This window comes from Thalassophryne amazonica, chromosome 16 (genome assembly GCF_902500255.1).
Source record: "Thalassophryne amazonica chromosome 16, fThaAma1.1, whole genome shotgun sequence".
Lineage (NCBI taxonomy): Eukaryota > Metazoa > Chordata > Actinopteri > Batrachoidiformes > Batrachoididae > Thalassophryne > Thalassophryne amazonica.
In genome coordinates, this window is record NC_047118.1 from 32,057,108 (window position 1) to 32,081,572 (window position 24,465).

The 24,465-nt window shown below is 43.2% G+C and overlaps 1 protein-coding gene and 1 long non-coding RNA gene across 3 annotated transcripts in view; one reads left to right on the top strand and one right to left on the bottom strand.

Annotated features, from left to right (window-relative positions):
- recql5 (RecQ helicase-like 5) overlaps positions 1-24,465 on the top strand; it is a 45,834-nt gene that overhangs the window by 7,655 nt on the left and 13,714 nt on the right. The window contains exons 8-17 of one of the 2 annotated variants that reach the window (XM_034191220.1): positions 6,386-6,607; positions 6,737-6,833; positions 7,532-7,568; positions 7,652-7,710; positions 9,145-9,215; positions 9,315-9,408; positions 9,500-9,661; positions 12,028-12,410; positions 12,441-12,596; positions 12,669-12,714. In XM_034191220.1, the coding sequence (XP_034047111.1) occupies positions 6,386-6,607; positions 6,737-6,833; positions 7,532-7,568; positions 7,652-7,710; positions 9,145-9,215; positions 9,315-9,408; positions 9,500-9,661; positions 12,028-12,410; positions 12,441-12,596; positions 12,669-12,714 (1,327 nt within the window). Of the gene's footprint in view, positions 1-6,385; positions 6,608-6,736; positions 6,834-7,531; positions 7,569-7,651; positions 7,711-9,144; positions 9,216-9,314; positions 9,409-9,499; positions 9,662-12,027; positions 12,411-12,440; positions 12,597-12,668; positions 12,715-24,465 lie in introns of those variants that run through there. The other variant, XR_004565822.1, reaches the window with a different exon arrangement.
- Positions 588-3,228, bottom strand: LOC117528592. The gene is made up of 3 exons (XR_004565824.1): positions 2,711-3,228; positions 775-893; positions 588-690 (listed from the first exon to the last, which is right to left on the bottom strand). It is a non-coding gene; the product is annotated as an uncharacterized LOC117528592 (long non-coding RNA).

A 24,465-nucleotide genomic window follows, 5' to 3' on the forward strand; every position in this document is an offset into this window, starting at 1 on the left:
TGTTTACTGTAGGCAACTGACAGTTCAGAAAGTCCCCCAGATTCTACATCAAGGCATCTTTGCATCTTGTTGTCTTTAATCTGGCGGTCCCTTTTTATTCCTTTAGGAATATAACGGTGAAACAAAAGAAAAAATTATTACTTTTCCTGTGCAACTTATTATTGGCGCTTTCTACTTGTTTACAGAAATCTTCTGCACATTTCTCTCTCTTGCATTCCACGATTCTATTTTCCAGGACACTTTGCATAGACAGCGTTGATTCTCAAATCAGAGGCAGATTTGCTGTTCCGCAGAGCTCAGGGACATTCCCTGGAATGTTGCTTCTCTTGAAAACCTGAGCGCTTTGGCCAGTGTTTTTGGCAGGCAGGATATCCGTCTCTGGCTTAGTCAGGTGTTTTGTTATGCAAGGGTTGGGCCCCTCTCGAACCAGTGCACACACCCTGTGCAGCACTGTTCACTTATGTGGATGTCTATCAGTGTGACGTTTCTTTTACTCTGCTGGAAATATGCATGAGAGCTTCAGAAGCTGTTTTGCCCCATTTTACCTCCACGTGATTTACGAGTTACATGCCTAGAGTATTTTTGTGAGCACATTTCTTCACATGGCGGCTCGCTTGTTCTTGGTGGTACGACAGCAACAACAGCAGCAGCAGGTCACACAGGTCGGCACTGCCATGAGCACGATGACCACTGGAAGCAAGCACGTAAAAGTTATCGTAACCAGCTCCGTCTCAGCGAATACAGGGAATTTAAAGACGGGGAGAAGAAACTCACAGATGAATATTAAGAGGACGAAGAAAGCCCCCTGCTCTATAGGACTGGCATCATGTAGACTCTGCAGCTTGGCCCAACCTTTGTTCAGAATGTTCAGCATCTCTTCTTTGGGATCCATTCTGGTGAAGCAGAAGTGAAACAGAGGTGTAGTTCTAAAGTCAGAGTTCTGTCTCGTTCAAATACCAAGTATCTGTGCAGATGTCAAATCGCTAGATGCTCTCTGAACCTGTAGTTTTCTCATTTGAAAACAAAGTGAGAGGACTACTTGGATGGAGACAAAAGCAGGATTTTGCATGTGTGTGTGTGTGTGTCTGAGATAATCCAAAGTATGCTGTTTTCCTGCATACATAAAATATGTCTCTATTAACACAAACTTCTGACAGTTGTTCTGTGTATTATGTGTCATCTTACTGGGTGGTGTTCAGGTGTTAAATGACACACGGTAAACGTCTGTGTTATTTAACTCTCTCATAAATGATGGTGCACTGGGTGTGACACACTGTTATCTGAACATAATTCTGCCAGTGGAGCAAAAAGGTGTGGATTTAGTTCTTTGTTGACTTTTGGAAGCCGGACCTTTCACTGTTGTCCTTTGAAATTAAGTGAAAAAAGAAATTGCTGTTTTGATTGAAATATAATAGTAAGGCAGGAATTGGTAAGGGTTTTGTTCCTGATAAAGTCCTCTCCTCAATTAAGTGGCTCTCATTGGTGTTCTCACCTGCTGAGGTGATCTGATGGAGCCTTAATGCCCATAACATAAGACAAAAGTTCAGAAATGACTCTTTTACAACCAAAAGCAAAAATGGACATTTTTTTTATAAATGTGGCATCTGTTCCTTTGTATAGTGCAAGTGCTTTATTATTATTATTATTATTATTATTATTGCTTTATTTTTGTATATATGTCATCATTCCACAAAGTTATTAGGGGGCATTAATTCTGTTTTTTTGTTGTTGTTTTTGTATGTCTTTTAGTTTATGCACAGTAAATAAAGAATGCCTTGTCTGATTGAAACCATTTCTTGGTGGTGTATTGAGTGAGGCTAGAGGAAGGTTCATTTTGAAAATGGCTGTTGTCCGCTCATCTTGATGTTCATTTCTGTGTCATAAGCAGCTCCTCATCTGATAGAAACCACGTCTTGGTGGTATATTGTGGGGAAACTCAAGGAAGTATCTTTTTGAAAATGGAGCTCAGAAGATTACATTTTAAAGCAGCAATCTTTCACTATACAAATACCTTACACAATTTAGCATCTGTAAAGCAAAAGTCTTTCACAATAGAAATAATGTCCAGGCTTCATTACTAATATAAAACCATACACCAACTTAATATATGAGCAGGGGTATGTGCCACACATTGCATTGCTCTTGTTTTTTTTTCCTGTTGTCAATTTACAGGCTAAATTGATTTGCAGGCTATATATATATATATATATATATATATATATATATATATATATATATATATATATATACACTCTTTTTCAAGGTTGATTCTGAGCTTACTGACGCAGTATTGCAATTGGCTGAATTTGTAATGAACGTACAACAAAATTCACACAAGAAAGCAGTTTGAGCCTGCAAACTACAAAATGTAAATGCTTCATTGTTTGACCTTTTTTGCATGAGGTTTTGTACTTGATCTTTTTTTTATACTTTATATTTGTGATCATTATGATTAAAAACAGCCAATAGCAATAGTTGGAGCTGATGCCTTTTGAGTTGATGGATTGTGATAAACAAAAGTTCATTCTGAGATTTAATGCAAGTGTGGAAATGATGAGCAACTTGTTAATCTGTTAAAAAAAAAAACCCACAAACAACTGTCCATCTCTCGTGCCTCCTCTTTAATTAAATTATTGCGTTATTCTTGGAGATAAATCAGACTGCAGTGTTTCTCAACGTGCACTAGCACAAATTTAGTGGAAGTACTTACCTGTGAGACTGTGTTTTTCCCACTCAGCTGAGCCCGGGCTGACTGAGCAGAATTGCAGACAAACTCTGAGAAGTGAGCAGACCAGTTGAGAAGCAGAAGGCGAGTTGAAACAAACATAGCACGTCATCCACAGGAGCCGTCCTCAGATGCTGCTTGAGATTAGCAGTCACACTGAAAGTAGGGTTACGAGGGGTAATTCCTCAAGTGAGCATCTGAAAAGTGAGATTTGTGTAAAAGCAAATCTTGGTTACTGCTGCAGGCCCAGTGGGGGTCTGGGCCAAATAACAGCAGTGTCAGAGTAAATGTTTCCAGCTCCTTCACTGCTCTTGTTAATCTGCCTTTTCTTTGAGTTCCCTCTCTGGCCCTTGTGTGTCCGTTGTGATGCTGCTGGATTTTGGACACGTTGCTGTAGTTTTACAATAATTTGTCTGCTGCCAAGGCTGTTTGCTGTCGGTCCTTTCTGGGAGTGCTCTTTTTGTGCTTGTTTTTCCACACCTCCTTTGGAGAAACTGCTCCTCTCGTGTGTTGTTAAATGGGCTGTTCCATAAAGAGACTGTGTGTGTGTGTGTGTGTGTGTGTGTGTGTGTGTGTGTGTGTGTGTGTGTGTGTGTGTGTGGTTGTGGAAATATAGGGTGTTATGTAATCCTGGCTCTGTTCTGAAGGAAAAGGAATTGCAAAAACGTGTGTCTGAAAAGCACAGATTTTTAGTCAGGTGCATAAAATACAAGACTGTGGATTTCTGTTGGAAATTAACTGAGGTTTTGTGCTCAAATACAGAAAAAATAATCTTGAAACTGGCATTTCAAATCCAGACTTAATTTGCTGTAATGTATTATTGATATGCATGAAGTCCACAGCTTTCATGTGTGACATGTATGGATTAATATTTTTATTCTTTCATGTGACAAGGAATCTCAGCTTGACATATTTGACAGCAGCAGTTTAGACGTGACTCCAAACTAGTTGCTCTTAATTTTCATCACGGATGTGATAAGATTATTCTCTCCAAGTCCTAAACTGTTTTCCTTCATTAGATTACTTTATAGTTTGAAGTAGGGGTGCTGCCAGGGATTTTGGGCTCCATGAAAAGGAATCTTATTGACTCAGCTGTATAGCTGGCTGGCAGGCCGGTGGAAAATTTAATACTGTTTTACATAAAACTATGCATTTTAATGATATTTATGACTATCGTTCCCATATTTGTGAAAAGAAAAACATGATGGTTCCTTAGCAGGGAAGCACAGAAAATACAATGAAATTCATTGAATAATTTGCTGCAAGACTGATGCTCTATATTCTGAAACCTCTCTTTGTTTAAATATTTGAACATAAAATTCTCAAGATTAATTACCTAAAAATAAAAAAACGTGAATTCAAAATAACCTCTTCCATTAATTTGTAGTGAAACAAATAAAATCTCAGGAAAAACACCACCAAAAACAAAATGGCCAGTTGCCTTTTATGGTTTATTATAATTTGAACATTATCATCTATAGAACAAGACGCAACAAGCAAACAAAAATGTTCTCTGTTCCTACTGCAAAGCAGGGGATGAGATTCCCAAACTACTGACCAAACATTATATTTCAGTGATCACTGATGCTTTGTAAACCATTTAAGGCCTTCTGAAATAAATACAGACAGTAGGCTTTTTTTAATTTCAGAAGGATTTTTTAATTCTTTAATGTATTTTCTCTATAATGATTGGTTAATTCAGCACACAGCTGCTCACCTCCTTCCTTAGGGGTACTTGGGCTTGTTCAGGTGGAGTTGGGGGGGGGGGGGGGGGGGACTGACAGAGATGCTGCTGCTGCTCTTGATGTGTCTGTTCAGAACATGCATCATTTTTTGAGCAGAGCAGCTTGCTAAATGTTTGCCTGCGTCGATTATTTAAATGAAAAAACAGTGAAATGTATAAATCCAGAGTTTTCTTCAGACATATGAGCTAACATGAGAAGAAAAGTGAGTTAGCTTGTAAACTATGGACAAAGTTAGGAACAGACAACAAGCTAATGTTCTAGAACTTTCCATCTCATGAACTACTAACGGACAGACTGGGCCTATAAAAGAACAGGGTGACATGCTGTCACTTCTTTCTCCTGTCTGAGCTTTTTCTTGTTTATTTTTCCTTCTGAGTCATCCTGCTGTCTCCGCCTCCACTTGCTGTCTGTGAAAAGTTAAGCTCAGCAGCTGTCTGATGGAGCACATGGACTGAATAATTTTACGTGAACGGGGAGGGGGGCATTGAGAAATATTTCCAAAACAAATAAACTTAGCGTTACGTGTGATTTGTAAATTTATTACTGAATGTCATTATTTTGTCAGTATTATAATTGTATTAGGGGCCTCTCTGGGCCCCTGTCAATCATGGGCCCCTAGAATCCTTCTCCTTATTCTCCCCTTTTCAGCGCCCTTGATTTGGAGATGTGCAATATGACAGCATTTACTGTTTTGAGTTGTTATGCTATCCTGAATAGTGCAGCAAATAACTGAAACAATACTTCACATGGTGATACAAGCACCAAATCCAGCACAAATTCTCCTTAGACATTGCTCTTTTGAAAAACCGATGGGCCACAATTTTCAGTAGGCGGCCACGTAGGGGTCAATTGAAGAATTACGCAGGGGTTAAAATAGAAAAATGCTCCAGTCATATTGAAAACTATACCACATTATTGGGACAACTGTTTGTTGTGATTTGGCGCTATATAAAAAACAAATTGAATTGAATTGAATTATTTGTCTGATCATAAAGATTCCAAAATGGTATAGTTTGGACTCTCTGACTGAATGTTATGGGGTAAAAACCTTAAGAATGGTGACAAAGGTCAATTTCAGTTTGTACAGGGGTCACAAGTTAAAGTTGCTCCAATTTGAGTAAAAAAAAATGGTGCAAATTGTTGATTGAGCTACTTGGATTAATAAATGGAATAGTTTTGACTGTGTTGAATATTTGGTCTCTAAAATAAAGGTCAAATAATGTTGACGTCCATTGAATTCTATGACGTAATATGTTACTACGTAATATGATAAATAAACATGATACATGGTGCAAACTATTCCTTTTTGAAACCCTATTAACTCAACCAATAATTTGCATCACCTTTGAGCAAAATTTGAGCAACTCTAACTTTTGACCCCTGTACAAACTGAAACTGAACTTTGTCACCATTCTTGTTGTTTTTACCCCATAACTCTATAGAATTCAGTCATAGATAATCCAAACTATACCTTTTTGGAATCTTTACAATCAGACAAATAATGTGGTATAATTTTCAATATGTTTTTATAGTTTTATAGTTTAGTTTTTATGTTTTGACCTCTATGTAATTGTTCAATTGACCCCTACGTGGCTGCCTATTGAAAATTCAAGTGGCCCATCGGTTTTTTTTCAAAAGAGTAATAACTAAGGTGTACTTTTGCCAAATTTGGTGCTTGTATCACCATTTGAAGGATTCCTCTGTAAATATTCTGTTATCTGCTGCACTAGAAGTGGATGGACTCATTTATTCCCTCACTGTATTCTATGACAGCCTACATGTCAGTGCAAACACAACCAACTTTACACTTTGTTCCTGAGCTTGTGTACATCCAAATTACAGATTTATTCTCAAGTTCCAGCGAGGCGCTGTGTTCCATTGTGCGTGTTTTAATGCCAACGACTCCTCCCACCAGTTGCCGCCACACAGCCATTTCAAAGTTCTTTGGGGACAAGCCGCCAAACTGTGCAGGTTCCTGTGACTTCTGCCGGAACCCGAATCTTGTGCGAGCCCAACGGGAGAGAGCGGCGAGCCTCAGGACCTTCACTATAGCAGCTCAGAGCAAAGAGCCCAAGGGCCCATTTGGATTCCAGCCAGAGCTGTACGGAGGAGGAAAGAAGGGCTATGGCTTCGAGAGGCAGGACACCTTTCATTCATCTGAAATGCTGATTTGACTCCTGCATTTGGCAGTATTGCTTCAGTGTTGCTTCACAACATCAGCTATGTTGTAAAATTGTGACTCCTAAATAACACTGACATCTTGCAGATATGATGAAGGGGGAGATGGCAATGAGGAAGATGATGCTATTAAGAGGAAAAAGGAGTTTTCAGACCTCTTCAAAAAGCAGATGGCGATACGGAAGGTGACTTATTAAAATCACAAGTACCACTTCTTTTAGGAATTTGCCCCCCCAACCCACTCCTACCCCCAAACCCATGCTCCAAGTGCAGTAATCACAGTGGAAAAAAAAATCAGTCTGCCCAGTGTTTATGTTGTGTAGATGTTTGCTTGCTGTGGGTAGCTGGAAGGAAGCAACTGTTTGGGGCCCCTTTTAGTGAAGCATGTGGTTAATCTCTTCGCATGTGTTCTGAGGTAAAACTGCTCCTCAGCTGAGCCAGATGACGCTTAGCCACAACAGTTTTGCAGGAATCTGTAATAAGGGCCAAGATGGTGCAGGTTTTCCTTGCACCGCCTCAGCAAGTGGTTTTAATGATGAGTTCCCTCAACATCAACTCCTGATCTTATAAAATAATCTGCTGAGGCAAATGGTTGTAAGGAAAGCCTGCACTATCTGAGCCCTTCATGTGAAATTATTGCCTACCCCGGCTTTACAGGATCTATCAAATGAAGAATGCAACATTTCAAATCCAGTAAGCCTGATAAATAGGGTGACTCACTGATTTCAAGCTGCACTGGAATATTCAACGTTCAAGCCTGCAGTTTATGAGGTGCTGAGGGGTTCAGCAGATGTGTGGATATTTACTGCAGATGTAGAAGTAACATTGTTGTAATAAACAGCTGCTACTAACGCGTATTTGTCTGAACTTTTTATTTTATTAGGGATCTGATGCGGAGAAGGAAGATTTTGTTCTACCAGGTAATAGACATAAAGGAGTAAAGTGACAGAATGACTAATGATGCTAGTCTGCGCTGCCATTTTATTGGTCCTCTGTTGTTTAGATGCTGACTGTCCTCTCAGAGATGCGAGCAGCCAGAGGATTCCCAGACTTACTGTAAAGGTACAACGTAATACTGAAATGCATATGGCATCGATTACGTCTAAATCATTCTTTTGAAATGAAGCAGGTTTGCTAAGGTTGTAAGGGTGGAGTCTCCCTCAGCTTTCCACAAAATTAGCAAAATTTGTTATTTAGGAGTTATTGTAAAGTATCACTATTTTGTGTTGCGTTCACACAAGTGAGGTCAATGACTGTGCCGAGTGTGGTGTCAAGCTCACGTCCGACTTTGTTGCAGTGGCCAGGAAGGAGCAGCACCTGCAGAATGTGCTGCAGGCAGTTGAACCTGACCGCAGCCAACAGCCAAACCTTCGCTGCTGCAAACGCAAGCTAATCCTTGAATAGAACGGTTACTATGGGGTGGCAGGTGGGGAGACATATATGGGGGAGACGCAATGGCTAGGTTCACAGTTCAGGTTCCGTTTCCTCTCTCTTTCTCCCTGGTGATGTCAGTGGAGTGGACTCTGGCACAGACTGAGCAATTAAGTTTGAAGTTTAGTTAGTGTCAGCTCTTACCATTAGGCCCTGTTAGTTGCCAGTGAGTTGGCCACTAGAGAGGGTTTGTTCTTTTCAGTGTGTGTGTGTATATATATATATATATATATATATATATACGTGTGTGTGTGTGTGTGTGTGTCACCATGGCTCCATGATACTGATGCTCTCCACTGTTGCCAGATCTTGCAAGACAAAAAAAGCAAATGCAACTTCAAAAACAAGCACCATAGCCTGTTACAGCCTCAGTGTTAAGAACATTTGACACTGGAACACCTCAGAATTTGTGGGAGAAAAAACTGCACTACAGCAGTCATATATTTTTTAATATGAGGCTGCAAGCAGACAATGTCACTCAGTGCATTAGGGGAAATGGTCACTGCATACTAAAACAATAAAACAAGAAATCACTTCTTGTCAAGCAACTTTTTCAAGTCACTTCAAGCAAAAAAAAAGTTCCTGTCAGGGTTTGATACCACTCAAGACACTAGAAATATTCCCCAAAATCTATAAGAATACAAGAGGACCTAAATCTTAAATACATGGGAGGGAAATGGACAGCAGACACAGAGAACAGACACGACACACGGAGAACAGGCGTGACACAAAAATTATTAAAAACCCCAGAACCAGTGGACATCATGACTATTCCATATCATTACTGAATTTTGCAACTCCTACTGATAAGTTTGCCCTTCAAGGCGTTGTTGCTGAAAGTGTGGCATAGTGTATTGCCACTGTATTTTATGCCACATGGCCCAAATCCTAAATTGTTTCCAAACAATTCATTTTCCTGATATACGATTGATGCCAAAGAAAATTCTTTTGATGACATAAACAGGAAAAAAAAAATTGGAACAGGTCTACACCTTTAAATAAATGTGATTCTTTGAGACCCAAACACAACAACTTATGAGTAATGAGCCATATATTATTTTGCAGGCCAGAGAGCACTGCCTGTACCTCTTACAGGAAGCACTAAGTGGGCACCAAGGAGCAGAACGGACATTCAAGTAATGACATTTGTTTAATATTGATAAATTCTGACTTCACTGTGGCAACGTAAGTGGGGTTCCTCAGTGTCCTTGATGTTGTCACCTGTTGTTCTCCAGCTGTGATACTCTCTCCACCGCAGTGGACATCGAGCATGGCGTCTTCAAGAGCAGCAAGTCTTCCAATTTGTACAAAGCTACTGTCCTGAAGAAAGTAACTGCTGAGCGTTTTGTGTGCCACTTATTGGTGCTGCTACACAGCACAATCAGAGCGATACGAGCATAATGTGTCCTTTGTTCTAAAGGTAGCCGAGGTGAAGAAAACGGCTCACACAGATGGCGATAACGTTCATTGTAAGAGTGAGACCAGTGAAGCAAAGTCAAAGCTTCAAGGAGAAGTGCCTTCATCTTCCTCCACTGTTTCTGAGGAGCTGCAGGGTTTCACATCTGCATCGGAGGTCTATTCGGTAAGACTGGCAACACCATTTATGGAGTTTTCTTGTTTGTTTGTTTCATCTAAAAGAGGTTTATCGTCACAGATTTGCAACTTCCACGATTTTGTAACTAAAATAATACGTTGTAGAATCTTTAGCCTTCTGTGGTGGGGGGGGGGTGATTTTGTTATTTTGATGTGCTTCTGTTACTTATGACACAACGTCTAAAGTGGTGGTTCCTATTCAGAACGTGTAATCTCAAACATATGACGCTGTAAAAGGCAGATAAAAACAATTTCTTCACAATATAACCACTTTAATAATTACTTTACGTGATTGTAACTTTAATGTGTATTATTTAAATTCTCAGAGCTGCCTCATGAGGCTAAAAACCTGAACGGAAAATCTTTTGTTCAATTTGATATAAACAATGAAACAAAAATGGTTGATTTTAAAACATTACTTTATTGGACCCATTGTTTGCCATCCAGTACCCAAGGCGGATCTGTGGTGTCGAGGATAGAGCAAAGCGCTGCACCAGCACATGCTCTGACTGGACTGTACTTTAGTTGTAAATCTGTCAGATTTTGACTCAACGTTTTAAGTAATTCATGGAGATCTGTGAAATATGGAAGCCAATAATGGCCCTGCTTAACCATTATGTTTTTCTAATGCCTTTCTTTTCATGATAATGAGTTAATTATTTTCTTGAGATGACTGCTCGTTTTCTAATGAAAACAAGCTCATTCATCATGAGAAAAAGAAACTTCCAGTTTTAACAAGATAATGCAATAATCATGTCACCAACATTGAAACATCGTTCCAAAACATTTTGAAACCTTTGCAATACCAGTGTTTGGAAACATTTCTCCCGTATTTGTATTAAAAGGAAGAGGTTGCCCATCCTAAATGGAGAATCAATGCATCACCGACTGTTCCCAAACATTTAAATGTTCCAGTTGTTTTGCCTCCATCAAAGGTAATTAACTCATGATCTTTAGATGACTACATTAAAAATAATTGCAAGCATTACTGTTTGTGACTTCTATAGTGAAGCCTTAAATTGTCCGTTACACAGGATGCCGTCCTTTGAGAGACCATTGTGCGGCCAGAAAATTTGCCCGGACACAAAAACACCTTTCTTTGTATGTAGGTGTGTGCTGTGTATTCCTTCAGTGTCCTGTGGCATCCTCCCCAATTTTCTGGTCACAGAGGGGACGTTAACCCTGTGTAAAGGCACCTTGACACTTGTACGCATTTAACCCCCATGTTGCTGCGCAATTCGTTGTGCCAATGCAATCCGCTTTGTGCCGCTGGACACTCCGTTATATAAAATAATTATTTTGTAGCGGTTTTAATCATTTGCTCTCAAAGTTTGACTGATGAAACCACCTCTAATCATTTCCGGAATCGCAGAGGAATTTTCTACAGCTGCAGCTTTTTTTTCTCTCTCTCTCTCGTGCGCTTCATGATGTGGAGAACGCATTTGACATCATCTAAAATGTAATTATTTGTAATATTTATATTGTAATGGTTTAGTAAAACAGTTGCATTTTCATTCCGTCTTATGAGTAACTGTAAAATTATTTTTATGATAGCTTTAACATTTTGTCATAATCGTTCAGATGTGCTGTGGTGCAGTGTGCTGACGCAATCACTTGCACTGACACACTGTTTGAATTGTTTGCCCAATATTCATGTGAAGTTCACATAATTAATGCATGCCAGAGATTTTGAACATTTAAAAATTTTCTTTGTGCACTTGCACGAAGCCGCGCACAGTTTAGAACGGTTTACAACAAGTTTACTCTGGCACGGCAAATTGCGTACCCGTGCATGGATAAAATTCATGCAGGTGTCAAGGCACCATAAAGGAGGGGTTTAACAGGATGATTTTACATGGTTTTACATGTGGAAGAAAAGCAGCTGTACTGAGTTGAGCATTTATGTGCTGCAGCACAACAGAGTAGTAAAGAGCAAAGCTGTGATCCTTCAAGTGGTGCAAACTCCATCTGCAGATGTGTCTGTGTGTGAGACACAAGAGAAATAGCAATGCAATGCTGTCATTCTGTGCACACAAAAGGCTTGTCTCAGATTTTGTTCACACATTTGGTGCAATTTGTGAATGCAGACTAAATCTCTGCCAAAGTAATTTTACATCAACAGCTGTGGCATATCAGGATGCTGATTAAGCAGCATGATTAATGCACAAATGTACCTTCGACTGTCACAATAAAAGGCCACTCTCAAATGTGTAGTTGATCTTTTATATAGTCTCCTACATTTCTTTTCAGCTAGTCATATCATTGGTAAACACAAGCAAATCTTGTAGATTATTGGAGCTGCACACAATCTCCGAGGCAAAATTAGGTTTTTTTTTTTTTCTTTTTATCCTCCAGCTGAAGCGGAAGCGAATAGGGTTAGGACATCGGGGTTCATTCATCTCATTTCAGACGCCCAACAAGCTGTTAAATCCCTCCACAGTGGAACCTGACAGGCGGCCAGAGACCAAAAATTCCACTTACATTCAAACATCATCCATCAGATCCAAAGCCGCTGCCTCCCTGAATAACCCGACGAAGTTAGGCAGAACCGTGAACAAGAAGCAGCAGAAACTGGCTGACATGGCCAAGAACTCCTGCAATATTTCACAGTATTTCAGGAAGAAAGAGACAGAGAAGAGTCCCGAACCAGAAATGATAAAGGGGACTGAAGATGCATTTTCTCATCCAACCAGCACGATTCCACAAGAAAACACTCGGTCACCCATCAGCAGAGACACTGCTGTGGTTCGTAGCTGTGTGGAGACCAGTCCTGTGGTGGAACAAGTAGATGAGGATGTGATGGAAGTGGAGACAAATAAAGATGTAATAGTTATATCAGATGACGAAGAGGAAGAAACGCATACGACTGAGGGGATGAATCTGGGCAGAGAGGCGCCTGCGCAGGAGTTGCCGTCCATCACACAGTAAGAAGCACATCTTCTGAATCCTGATTTTAAAATATTTATTTCTAAACACGAACATTGTTTTTGTCACAGACAAAATATTCCCGCAGAAGAAGTGAAGCCACCTGAAATAAATAGGGTAGGTGTCTGTTCAAAGGAAGAAAAAAGTGTGTGTTGTGCACAATAATAGGCATTTTAGTGAACATTTTCCCAAAATGATCAGATTTCCTGATGTGGAGTGTACAGTAGTGTTCAGAATAATAATAGTGCTATGTGACTAAAAAGATTAATCCAGGTTTTGAATATATTTCTTATTGTTACATGGGAAACAAGGTACCAGTAGATTCAGTAGATTCTCACAAATCCAACAAGACCAAGCATTCATGATATGCACACTCTTAAGGCTGTGAAATTGGGCTATTAGTAAAAAAAAAAGTATAAAATGGGGTGTTCACAATAATAGTAGTGTGGCATTCAGTCAGTGAGTTTGTCAATTTTGTGGAACAAACAGGTGTGAATCAGGTGTCCGTATTTAAGGATGAAGCCAGCACCTGTTGAACATGCTTTTCTCTTTGAAAGCCTGAGAAAATGGGACGTTCAAGACATTGTTCAGAAGAACAGCATTGTTTGATTAAAAAGTTGGAGAGGGGGAAACTTATACGCAAGTGCAAAAAAGTATAGGGTGTTCATCTACAATGATCTCCAATGCTTTAAAATGGACAAAAAAAACAGACGCGTGGAAGAAAACGGAAAACAACTGTCAAAATGGATAGAAGAATAACCAGAATGGCAAAGTCTCACCCATTGATCAGCTCCAGGATGATCAGAGACAGTCTGGAGTTACCTGTAAGTGCTGTGACAGTTAGAAGACGCCTGTGTGAAGCTAATTTATTTGCAAGAATCCCCCGCAAAGTCCCTCTGTTAAATAAAAGACGTGCAGAAGAGGTTACAATTTGCCAAAGAACACATCAACTGGCCTAAAGAGAAATGGAGGAATATTTTGTGGACTGTTGACAGTAAAACTGTTCTTTTTAGGTCCAAGGGCCACAGACAGTTTGTGAGACGACCCCCAAACTCTGAATTCAAGCCACAGTTCACAGTGAAGACAGTGAAGCATGGTGGTGCAAGCATCATGAAATGGGCATGTTTCTCCTACTATGGTGTTGGGCCTATATATCGCATACCAGGTATCATGGATCAGTTTGGATATGTCAGAATACTTGAAGAGGTCATGTTGCCTTATGCTGAAGAGGACATGCCCTTGAAATGGGTGTTTCAACAAGACAATGACCCCAAGCACACTAGTAAACGAGCAAAATCTTGGTTCCAAACCAACAAAATTAATGCCTCGCAGATGTGAAGAAATCATGAAAAACTGGTTATACAACTAAATACTACTTTAGTGATTCACAGGATTGCTAAAAAAGCAGTTTGAACATAATAGTTTTGAGTTTGTCGTGTCAACAGCAGATGCTACTATTATTGTGAACACCCCCTTTTCTAATTTTTTTTTTTTTTTTTACTAATAGCCCAATTTCATAGCCTTAAGAGTGTGCATATCATGAATGCTTGGTGTTGTTGGATTTGAGAGAATCTACTGAATCTACTGGTACCTTGTTTCCCATGTATCCATCCATCCATCCATCCATTTTCTTCTGCTTTATCCGGAGTCGGATCACGGGGGCAGCAGCTCAAGCAAAGCCGCCCAGACCTCCCGATCCACACACACCTCCTCCAGCTCCTCCGGGGGAACCCCAAGGTGTTCCCAAGCCAGCCAAGAGATGTAGTCCCTCCAGCGTGTCCTGGGTCTTCCCCGGGGCCTCCTCCCAGTGGGACGTGCCCGGAACACCTCTCCAGCGAGGCATCCAGGGGGCATCCGAAAAAGATGCCCGAGCCACCTCAACTGACTCCTTTCGACATGGAGGAGCAGCGGCTCGACTCCGAGCTCCTCCCGAGTGACCGAGCTCCTCACCCTATCTCTAAGGGAGCGCCCAGCCACCCTGTGGAGGAAACTCATCTTGGCCGCTTGTACTCGCGATCTCGTTCTTTCGGTCATGAGCCAAATCTCATGACCATAGGTGAGGATCGGAACGTAGATCGATCGGTAAATCAACAGCTTTGCCCCCCTACTCAGCTCTCTCTTCACCACGACGGCCCGATACAGTGACCGCGTCACTGCAGATGCTGCACCGATCTGTCTATCGATCTCACGCTCCATCCGTCCCTCACTCGTGAACAAGACCCCGAGATACTTAAACTCCTCCACTTGAGGCAAGGACACGCCACCGACCTGAAGAGAGCAAAACACCTTTTTCCGGTCGAGAACCATGGCCTCGGATTTGGAGGTGCTGATTTTCATCCCGGACGCTTCACACTTGGCTGCAAACCGCCCCAGTGCACGCTGAAGGTCCTGATTTGACGAAGTCAACAGAACCACATCGTCCGCAAACAGCAGAGACGAGATTCTGTGGTTCCCAAACCAGACCCCCTCTACACCCTGGCTGCGCCTAGAAATTCTGTCCATAAAAATAATGAACAGAACCGGTGACAAAGGGCAGCCCTGGCGGAGGCCAACGTGCACTGGAAACAGGTTTGACTTACTACCGGCAATGCGAACTAAGCTCCTGCTGCGGTCGTACAGGGACCGGATAGCCCTTAGCAAAGGACCCCGGACCCCGTACTCCCGGAGCACTCCCCACAGGGTGCCCTGAGGGACACGGTAGAATGCCTTCTCGAGATCCACAAAACACATGTGGACTGGTTGGGCAAACTCCCATGAACCCTCGAGCACCCGATGGAGCATGTAGAGCTGGTCCAGTGTGCCACGACCAGGACGAAAACCACACTGCTCCTCCTGAATCCGAGGTTCGACCATCGGTCGAATTCTCCTCTCCAGTACTCTGGAATAGACCTTACCGGGGAGGCTGAGGAGTGTGATCCCCCTATAGTTGGAACACACCCTCCGGTCCCCCTTCTTAAACAGAGGGACCACCACCCCGGTCTGCCAATCCAGAGGCACTGTCCCCGATCGCCACGCGATGTTGCAGAGGCGTGTCAGCCAGGACAGCCCCACAACATCCAGAGACTTAAGGTACTCAGGACAGATTTCATCCACCCCAGGAGCCTTGCCACCAAGGAGCTTTCTAACCACCTCGGTGACTTCAGCCTGGGTAATGGATGAGTCCGCCTCCGAGTCCCCAGTCTCTGCTTCCTCTTCGGAAGACGTGACGATGGGATTGAGGAGATCCTCGAAGTACTCCTTCCACCGCCCGACAATATCCCCAGTCAGGGTCAACAGCTCCCCACCCACACCGTAAACAGTGCTGGTGGAGAGCTGCTTCCGCCTCCTGAGGCGTTGGACGGTTTGCCAGAATCTCTTCGAGGCCGACCGATGGTCCTCCTCCATAGCCTCCCCGAACTCCTCCTACTCATGTTTCCCATGTAACAATAAGAAATATACTCAAAATTTGGATTAATCTTTTTAGTCACATAGCACTGCTATTATTCTGAACACTACTGTATGACTGTTTATACTGGACATGGCTTAGCTGTCAGGATATGCTTACTGATGGTGCAATTTAAAGAAAGTGCTAACTGTAAATGAGATGATCTTATATCATTAACTCTCAGCTGATGGGGCTGCATTTGTTACTGAAAACTTTTTTTATTTTGATTTTTTGGACTCCTTAATCTGATCGTCATTTCTGGAAGGGTGCGACACCCATGCAGTGTCAGAATGACTCGAGGCTCTAAACCTTGACATAGCATGCTTGGAAATTGCTTCATCTTGAATGACGAAGGATTGAGTTAAGGGTTTTTATTTATGCAACCCCAAATCAGAAAAAAAGTTGGGGTAGTATGGAAAATGCAAATAAGAATAACTGCAGTGATTCTTACATTTACTTTGACTTTTATTCCATTACAGACAGTATGAAACCCAAGATATATATAATATTTTTTTAAGTAAGCTTCATTTCATTTCTTTATTCCTGCATTTCAGACCTGCAACACATTCCAAAAAACAGCTGGGATGCGATAGCATTTGCCACTTCGTAATGTTGCCTTTCCTTCTCACAACACTTAAGATGTTTAAGGTGTGCAACAGTATGGGGTCGTTGTGGTATTATTCTTTTCAAAATTCTCTGTTGGGTACAAGTCAGAACTTCAAGCAGGTCAGTCCAGCATCTGTAACCTCTTCTTCTGCAGCCATGCCTTTGTAATGTGTGCAGAATGTATCTGCAATGCCTTGGTAGAGAGAAAACTGACCCACCTTTCGTCAAAAAAGTGACAGCTGCCAATCAAAATCGGCCACGTCACTAAGCCCCGCCCCCTCTATGACGTCATAGCCAATCAGAATCGATGACGTCACTATGTCCCGCCCCTAAGCCCCTCCCCTAGTCCCGCCTCCAAGCCCCGCCCCTTATGACGTCACAGCCAATCATAATCGATGACGTCATTATGCCCCGCCCCTAAGCCCCGCCCCTGATCCCGCCTCCGAGCCCCCGCCCCTTATGACGTCACATCCAATCAGAGTCGATGACGTCAGTATGCCCCGCCCCTAAGCCCCGCCCCCAGCTCCTCCCCTAGTTCCGCCCCTGGCTCCTCCCCTAGCCCCACCCCCAAGCTCCTCCCCTAACCCCGGCCAAGCACCGCCTCCAAGCCATACCTCCCCTCCCACCCAGGGTCTAATATTTTAATGTCATTTTATTTCATGAATTAAAGAACGATTAAAAATACCTAGATCTTTTTAATGTATTAAAGAATTAACTAATTCTGAAATAATTAAACATAAATCACTGTCTATTATTTAATGACCCTTTAATATCTTTAATTCTTAAATTATTACGTTTCCTTTTCTGTTTTTTAATTCGTAAATTAAAGAAGGGGAACAAATACCCGTCTCTCTCGGCTGTAAGTCTTTGCAGCAAGACGGTCAAATACCCACGCATAGAGCCGCTCGCGGAAACATGACCCTGTGTGTGTGTGTGTGTGTGTGTGTGTGTGTGTGTGTGTGTGTGTGTGTGTGTGTGTGTGTGTGTGTGTGTGTGTGTGTGTGTGTGTGTGTGTGTGTGTGTGGCGGGACACCCGCTGAGCGGAGATGCTGCCCCGAGGTGATGAACCCGAAGAACAATAAACAATGCTCCTTATCACTCACGCCAGATGATGTTTTCTTTTAAGATATTAGCCGATCGATCATGGGGCGCGGGACACCCGCTGAGCGGAGATGCTGCCCCGAGCCCGAACAATAAACAATGCTCCTTATCACTTACGTCCCTGGGAACGAGTCAGCGAGCATTTCCACTACGACCGGTGAAGAGTGAAGATGCCTGGACCCCCAGCTATGGGTATAAAATAGAATAAATTTGCGGAAAAAATCCTGGAAAACCATGTTGTTTAATTAAGTTTTCTTGTCTTCGAGCAGAGTGCGAAAACCGCATCAGCTTTCAGGGTAAGTGATTTAAGTAATCTGTTTTGATAGAAATGAGTGTTTTTAAATGATGCACGCCGTCTGAAACTGTTTTTTTTTTTTTTTTTTTTAGACAAAACCACGCAGACGGTCCAGAGCGCGTTCGGACCCGTCCTCGGTAATATATTTGAAATAGTACAGAATATCCGCTTGCGAGGGTGATGCTTTGTATTCATTTATTTATGTTAATTCTAGAAATCAAGTCAGAGCCCCCTGAAGAAGTTCGAAGGCTGGAAGCCCCGACTTCACCACGCAGATGTAAGTACAGCGATCGAGATTAAATCACGATTAAAACTCTGGAATAACCCGATTTTTTCTGTCACAGCCCATGGAGAAGCGGGTCAGTGGGAGAGACCCGTAAACGATCCGCGGATGTACACGGTAAGGAGTCGGAGTTTATGTATTTATTTATTTTAAATATTTAATAACTAACGATTTTCTCTTTTTTCAGCACGCGGTGGAGGGAGACCGTCTATTTTCCACAGAGACGCAAGGCTCGAAGATATTCTGAGCTGGGATTAACCTCATCACGCAACTTTCTTGAAAATGTGTAGTCTGTTTTTATTTTTTTATTTTTTCTCTTATTCCGATGGAACGGGAGAATTCATTTTGAAGAGGTATATTAACTGAATTTCTTGAGGTAGATTCTTCCTGCTACAGATTTTAAAAGATGGAAGGAGAGAATTCACATCGGGAAAATAACTTCGGACGTGTATTGGATTTAAACGCTTCAATAATCGACTCAGCGGGGAGCGCTCCTGGAGCAGATGGTCCATTACCCGAGGCGTTAAATTCGCCGCCTCAAAATAACATCGAGTCCGGAGAGAGACTTTTAAGCCGTGTTCGTTTAACAGCGTTAAATGAGGCTCTTAACAATTTAGCGGCTGAACGAGAATCGGAAGAAATTAACCCCTACATCATTTCTGCGATTAACGCTATAAATTCGACGGTCCAGTCTGATACTGAAGAGCCCCCTGACCCCCCGCACACCTCACCTCCAGACGAGTCCGGTCCCGCGGCGTTGAACCAGGTACGTCTGACTCCGTTAAATAACGCCGTAAACCTCCTCGCGTGTGAAGTTAATCCTCACGTCCAATCCGCGGTGGATGAATTAAATCAAACGCCTAACGACGCTCGCGCTTTTTCACCTTTAAGAAGTCCCTCCCCGCGCAATGCGCGCGGAGAAGAGATTTTAAACAGAGCTCGTTTAACCCCGATAAACGCGGCGATCTCTGTTTTGATGGAAGACGGAGATGATGCACGACCGGGACCCAGCCGACACTCTCCCATGACGGGTGGTGGGGCTGCTAACGTCATCAGGAGACCTGCTTTTAACAATATCGAAATCAGGCTGCCTCTCAATTTCCAGCGCGCCGACGAAATTCCCGACTACGCGGAATTTTACCGTAACGTCGTTGGGGCTCTTCATAACTCGGTCGAAAAGGCTTTAACACACGCCAGGGCCGGGGACTTTATCCAAATGGAGATTCGTGGGGACTCAGTCTACAACGAGGCCGCTTTGATCAGCTCATATAACGACGCTGGCGATGTGACGGGCTTCCAAAATCTGTTAGAACGATTGATACAATCAAATTCCAACGTTTTAGCCGACGAGTCTCTGGAATTAGTGGTTCAAGTCATCCGCAACCAGAACGGCGCGGGGAAGCGCAGAATAGATGACCTCCTCCATCACGAGGTTCTGAGGAAAAAATCCAAATGCCTTAATATCGTGTATAATCCTGACAACAGTTTATGTTTCGCGATAAACCTCGTTCAGTTATTGAATCCTCATCTGAGTACGCACGAGGCGGAGCAGCGCGGACTGGCGTTACAAAATAGCGTCGGATTAACGGAAGCTACGCCGGTATCTTTAGAGCAGGTGGGAAAATTTGAAAACGCTCTGGGTTGTAAAATTGTGGTGTTTTTCAGAGCCGAAGGGGAGAGAAAGCTGACAAAATTCCAGACAGGAATACCGGCGCAGCAGAAAACTCTTTTCGTTTTTCTGTTTAATAATCATTTTTACGGAATCATCGATTTAAAGAGATTTTTGGGAGTGAAATATGTATGTAAGTTTTGCTTTGAGGGGTACAATAACCACGCCTCCCATAATTGTCCGTCATATTGTAAAATTTGTGAATCCACGCAGTGTTATGAGAAAAATAACCCTGTATTCTGCAGCGAATGTAACAAGGAGTGTCGCTCTCCCACCTGTTACAGCCTGCATAAACAGCCGAAGTATCGTCCTTCCGCCGGTAAGTTCGTTAATGTGTGTGATAACAGAAAAAAATGCTCTCGATGTAAACGTGAGTATTACATAGCGTTTTCTAAAAACAGCGCTCCGCACGTGTGTAAGCAGAAGAGGTGTCATATATGCGGCGAGGCTCTCCAGGAGCCGAGCGAGGGTCACCTCTGCTATATGACCCCGCTCAAAGCTGAAGAGACGCATTCAGAGAAATATGTTTTTTATGATTTTGAAACGTATGTCGATAATAACGGGGAACACGTACCGTTTTACGTCAGCGCTGTAACAAAGACGGGTGATTTTTGGAGCGCATGGGGGACAGACTGCGTAGCCCGCTTCTTTAAACATTTTAGAACGAGAAAATTCAAAGAATACGTGTTCATCGCTCACAACTCAAAAGGTTTTGACGGCTATTTGCTTCTAAAGTATTTAGTCCAGCAGGGCGTAACCCCCGCTGTGATTATGACCGGGAGTAAACTATTACTCATGACAGACGCCGCCTTTAAACAGAAATATATAGATTCGTTATCTTTCCTTACAATGCGCTTATCTCAGATGCCTAAAGCCCTGGGGATCCGGCTGAAAGACGAAATCATCCGCAAAGGTTACTTTCCGCACCTGTTCAGTTCAGAAAAAAATCTGAACTATGTCGGTCCGTACCCTGACTCAGCGGCTTACGGGGTCGCAAATATGTCAGAGGGAGAAAGAGAGGAATTTAACGCGTGGTACGTGCGGAAAAAAAAACGCAATTTTCGATTTTAAAGCCGAGGCCGTTATGTATTGTGATAACGACACAAAAATCTTGGCTGCAGCCTGCTCCAAATTTATGTCTGAATTCATCGCTGAAACACTCGTGGATCCTTTTACCTGCGTTACAATCGCCTCGGCGTGTATGAAAGTCTTCCAAACTAACTTTCTTGCTCCAAAAACGCTGGCGATCCCCTCCGCCGACAATTATAGAACGAGGCATAAAAAATATTCGGACGTGGCCGTGCAATGGTTAGAATGGGTTGCTGAGACGCAAAACATTATCATCGATCATGCTCTAAACAGGGGCGAGAAAAAAATAGGAGGTTATTATGTTGATGGGTATGCTCAGATTGACGGCCGGATAAAAGTGTGGGAGTTTCTCGGATGTTTTTACCACGGGTGTGCAAGGTGTTTTACACAGCATGAAATAAACCCTCTCACAAACACCTCATTTGGAGAGCTCCACGCAGCGTGTCAGAAAAAAATAGCCTTTCTGCGGGCTATGCCGGGCGTCACCCTCAACGTAATTTGGGAGCATCAATGGCTTGAAATGAGGCTGAGGGATGAGAGCGTTCGGTGTTTCCTCGCCCACAGGGGGTTACCGCCGCCCCTCGAACCTCGCGACGCTTTATACGGCGGTCGGACTTGCGCGGCCCGTCTGAGGTACACGGCTGAGCAAGATGAGACGGTCTATTACGTCGACGTGACCTCGCTGTATCCTTACGTTAACGTAAATTTCACATATCCCACGGGGCATCCGGAAATTATAGAGAGAAATTTCAGAGACCCCAGGACTTATTTCGGGCTCATCAAAGCCATCGTGTACCCGCCCCAGGGGCTAAAATTCCCCGTCCTCCCACACAGAACTCCTCACGGTAAACTGGTGTTTACTCTGTGTCGCACCTGCGCTGATGAAAATAATCAAGCTGCAGCGTGCACACACAGTCAGCAGCAGAGAGCTCTGTCTGGGACTTGGACGACCCCGGAATTCCACAAAGCTCTGGATACAGGCTATGCTGTAGCTAAGATTTTTGAAGTCTGGCATTTTGAGGAAAAAAGTGATAAAATCTTTGAGGGGTACATAAACACCTTCTTAAAACACAAGCAGGAAGCCTCTGGTTTCCCTCCCGAATTTGATAAAGACTCCGAGAGCAGAGAAAAATACATCACGGACTACTGGCTGAATCAGAAGATTCGTTTAGACCCAGAAAAAATCAGTCACAATCCGGCAAAACGTCAGATGGCTAAGATCTGCCTCAACTCCTTCTGGGGGAAATTCGCCCAGAGGGCAAATCTGACGCAGACCGCGCTCGTTAAAAATGCTGACGATCTGTTCAGGTATCTGTTTTCTGAAGAGTACGAGGTCACATATCTAACATTCCTCAGCAGTCAGGCGGCTATGGTTCAATGGAGGTACGGCCCGCGGCACGTCAGCCGACCGGGTAAAACCGTCAATATTTTCATCGCGGCGTTTACAACGGCGTACGCGCGTTTGACCTTGTACGGTTTTATGGAGGCTGTGGCAAATCCTGACAGGATTCTGTATTATGATACCGATAGCCTGATTTACGTTTGTAGGCGGGGTGAAACCCCGCTGCCTACCGGTAATTATCTGGGGCAGCTCACCGACGAGTTGAACGGCGACGTCATCACAGAGTTTGCAGCGGCGGGACCTAAAAGTTACACATATAAAACCGCACGAGGTAAAACGGTCATGCGTGTGAAGGGGATCACTCAAACCCACGAAAGCTGTCAGAAAATAAACTTTGACAGCGTCAAAGATCTGGTCGAGGGTTATATAAAAGATCCCGCCCTCGCTGCATCTATCATAACGCCGCAGCAGGGAATTAAACGTCATAAAAGCAGTTTCAGTTTGACAAACGTGTCATTTCAAAAATCCTTCAGGGTGGTGTATGACAAGCGGCGTCTTTTAAAGGACGGGGAAACCGAACCGTTCGGATTTTGAAACATGTCTCACTCTGGAAATACGGTGGAGATTGACCCCAGACTTCAGCTCCCATTCTCCTGTCTCATCGTTGGACCGAGTGGTTCGGGAAAGACTGTGTTTGTGAAAACATTGCTGGAAAATTGTAGCCACGCTATGAGACATGTGCCTGACAACATTGTATGGCTGTATACGTCTGAACAACCTCTGTATTCTGAACTGAAGAATAAAAATATTAAATTTGTAAGAGGACTCCCTGACTCATTTCTGGACGACAGCCTTTTCCCTGAAGGTCAGAGCCATCTGGTTATTTTGGACGATCTCATCTTTCAAGCAACGGATCATCCTGAAGTTGTAAGAATTTTCACCCAGTACAGACATCACCGGAATATGAGCGTCATCATGATCACACAGAACGTGTTTCATAAAGGGAAATACAGTCGAACCATCAGTTTGAATTGTAATTATATGGTGCTGTTTAAAAATCCCAGAGACAAGTTACAGATGAACATTCTGGCTCAGCAAATGTTTCCCGGCAGAAAACAATTTTTTTTGGAGGCACTTGATGATGCTACGAGCGTACCTTACGGGTATTTATTACTGGATTGCACGCAGGAGTGTCCAGATCAGTTCAGACTGAGATCGGGATTACTCCCGCACGAGTGGCCCACAGTTTATTTACAGAAAGATAAACGGATATGAGCTCTCTTTTAAAAAGGAACGCCCCCGCTCTTAAAGCGCTAATCAGAGCCGGGGCGAGGGAGCGTCACCACAGCCTGAAGACCTGCAGGGCGGAGCTTCTGAAAACTTTATCCGAGATCGCTTTGAATATATTAAAGGGGAATATCGCCTTGAGCGACTCTCAATTCCGGGCCTTGAAAAAAACGAAAAAGAGTTTTACGTCTTCTGGCCGACAGAAAAACCAGTTATAAAAAGAAGCGGGGAGCGCTGATTCAGACGGGCGGCTTTCTCCTGCCTCTGCTCGCCGCGGCCCTGCCCGTTATAACGAGTCTAATAGTACCCAGAGGATAATGGCGTTCAAAGCGGCGCAAAAGATGTTTTTACTCACTCCACAGCAGATGCTTCAACTCAGTCATTCCGTTCCGCCGAGCGGAAATAACATCAGACAAACGGCGGAAAATGATTTAGACTCGCGAATGCGTGGTATACTGGAAGAACGTACTCACTCTCCTTATGAAAAAATTAAAAAGTATGAGGCTCTGCTGCAGCGCTATTTAACCCTGATCAAGCAGGGGGAACTCGAATCACGCGTTTCACCCCCGCAAGAGACTCGCGTCGCTAAGCAACCTGAGGAGGAGGGGGTGGAGGAGGAGGAGGAGGAGGATGAGACTGTCACAGAGGTCCTGAAGAATATCCCCTCCAGAGAGCGTAGAAACGCTGAATATATTATGAGGAAATTATCGAAGGGTGATACGCGCTGGAGTCCGTCGGGGGAATTTATTTACAAGGGGAAAGTCGTGAGGGG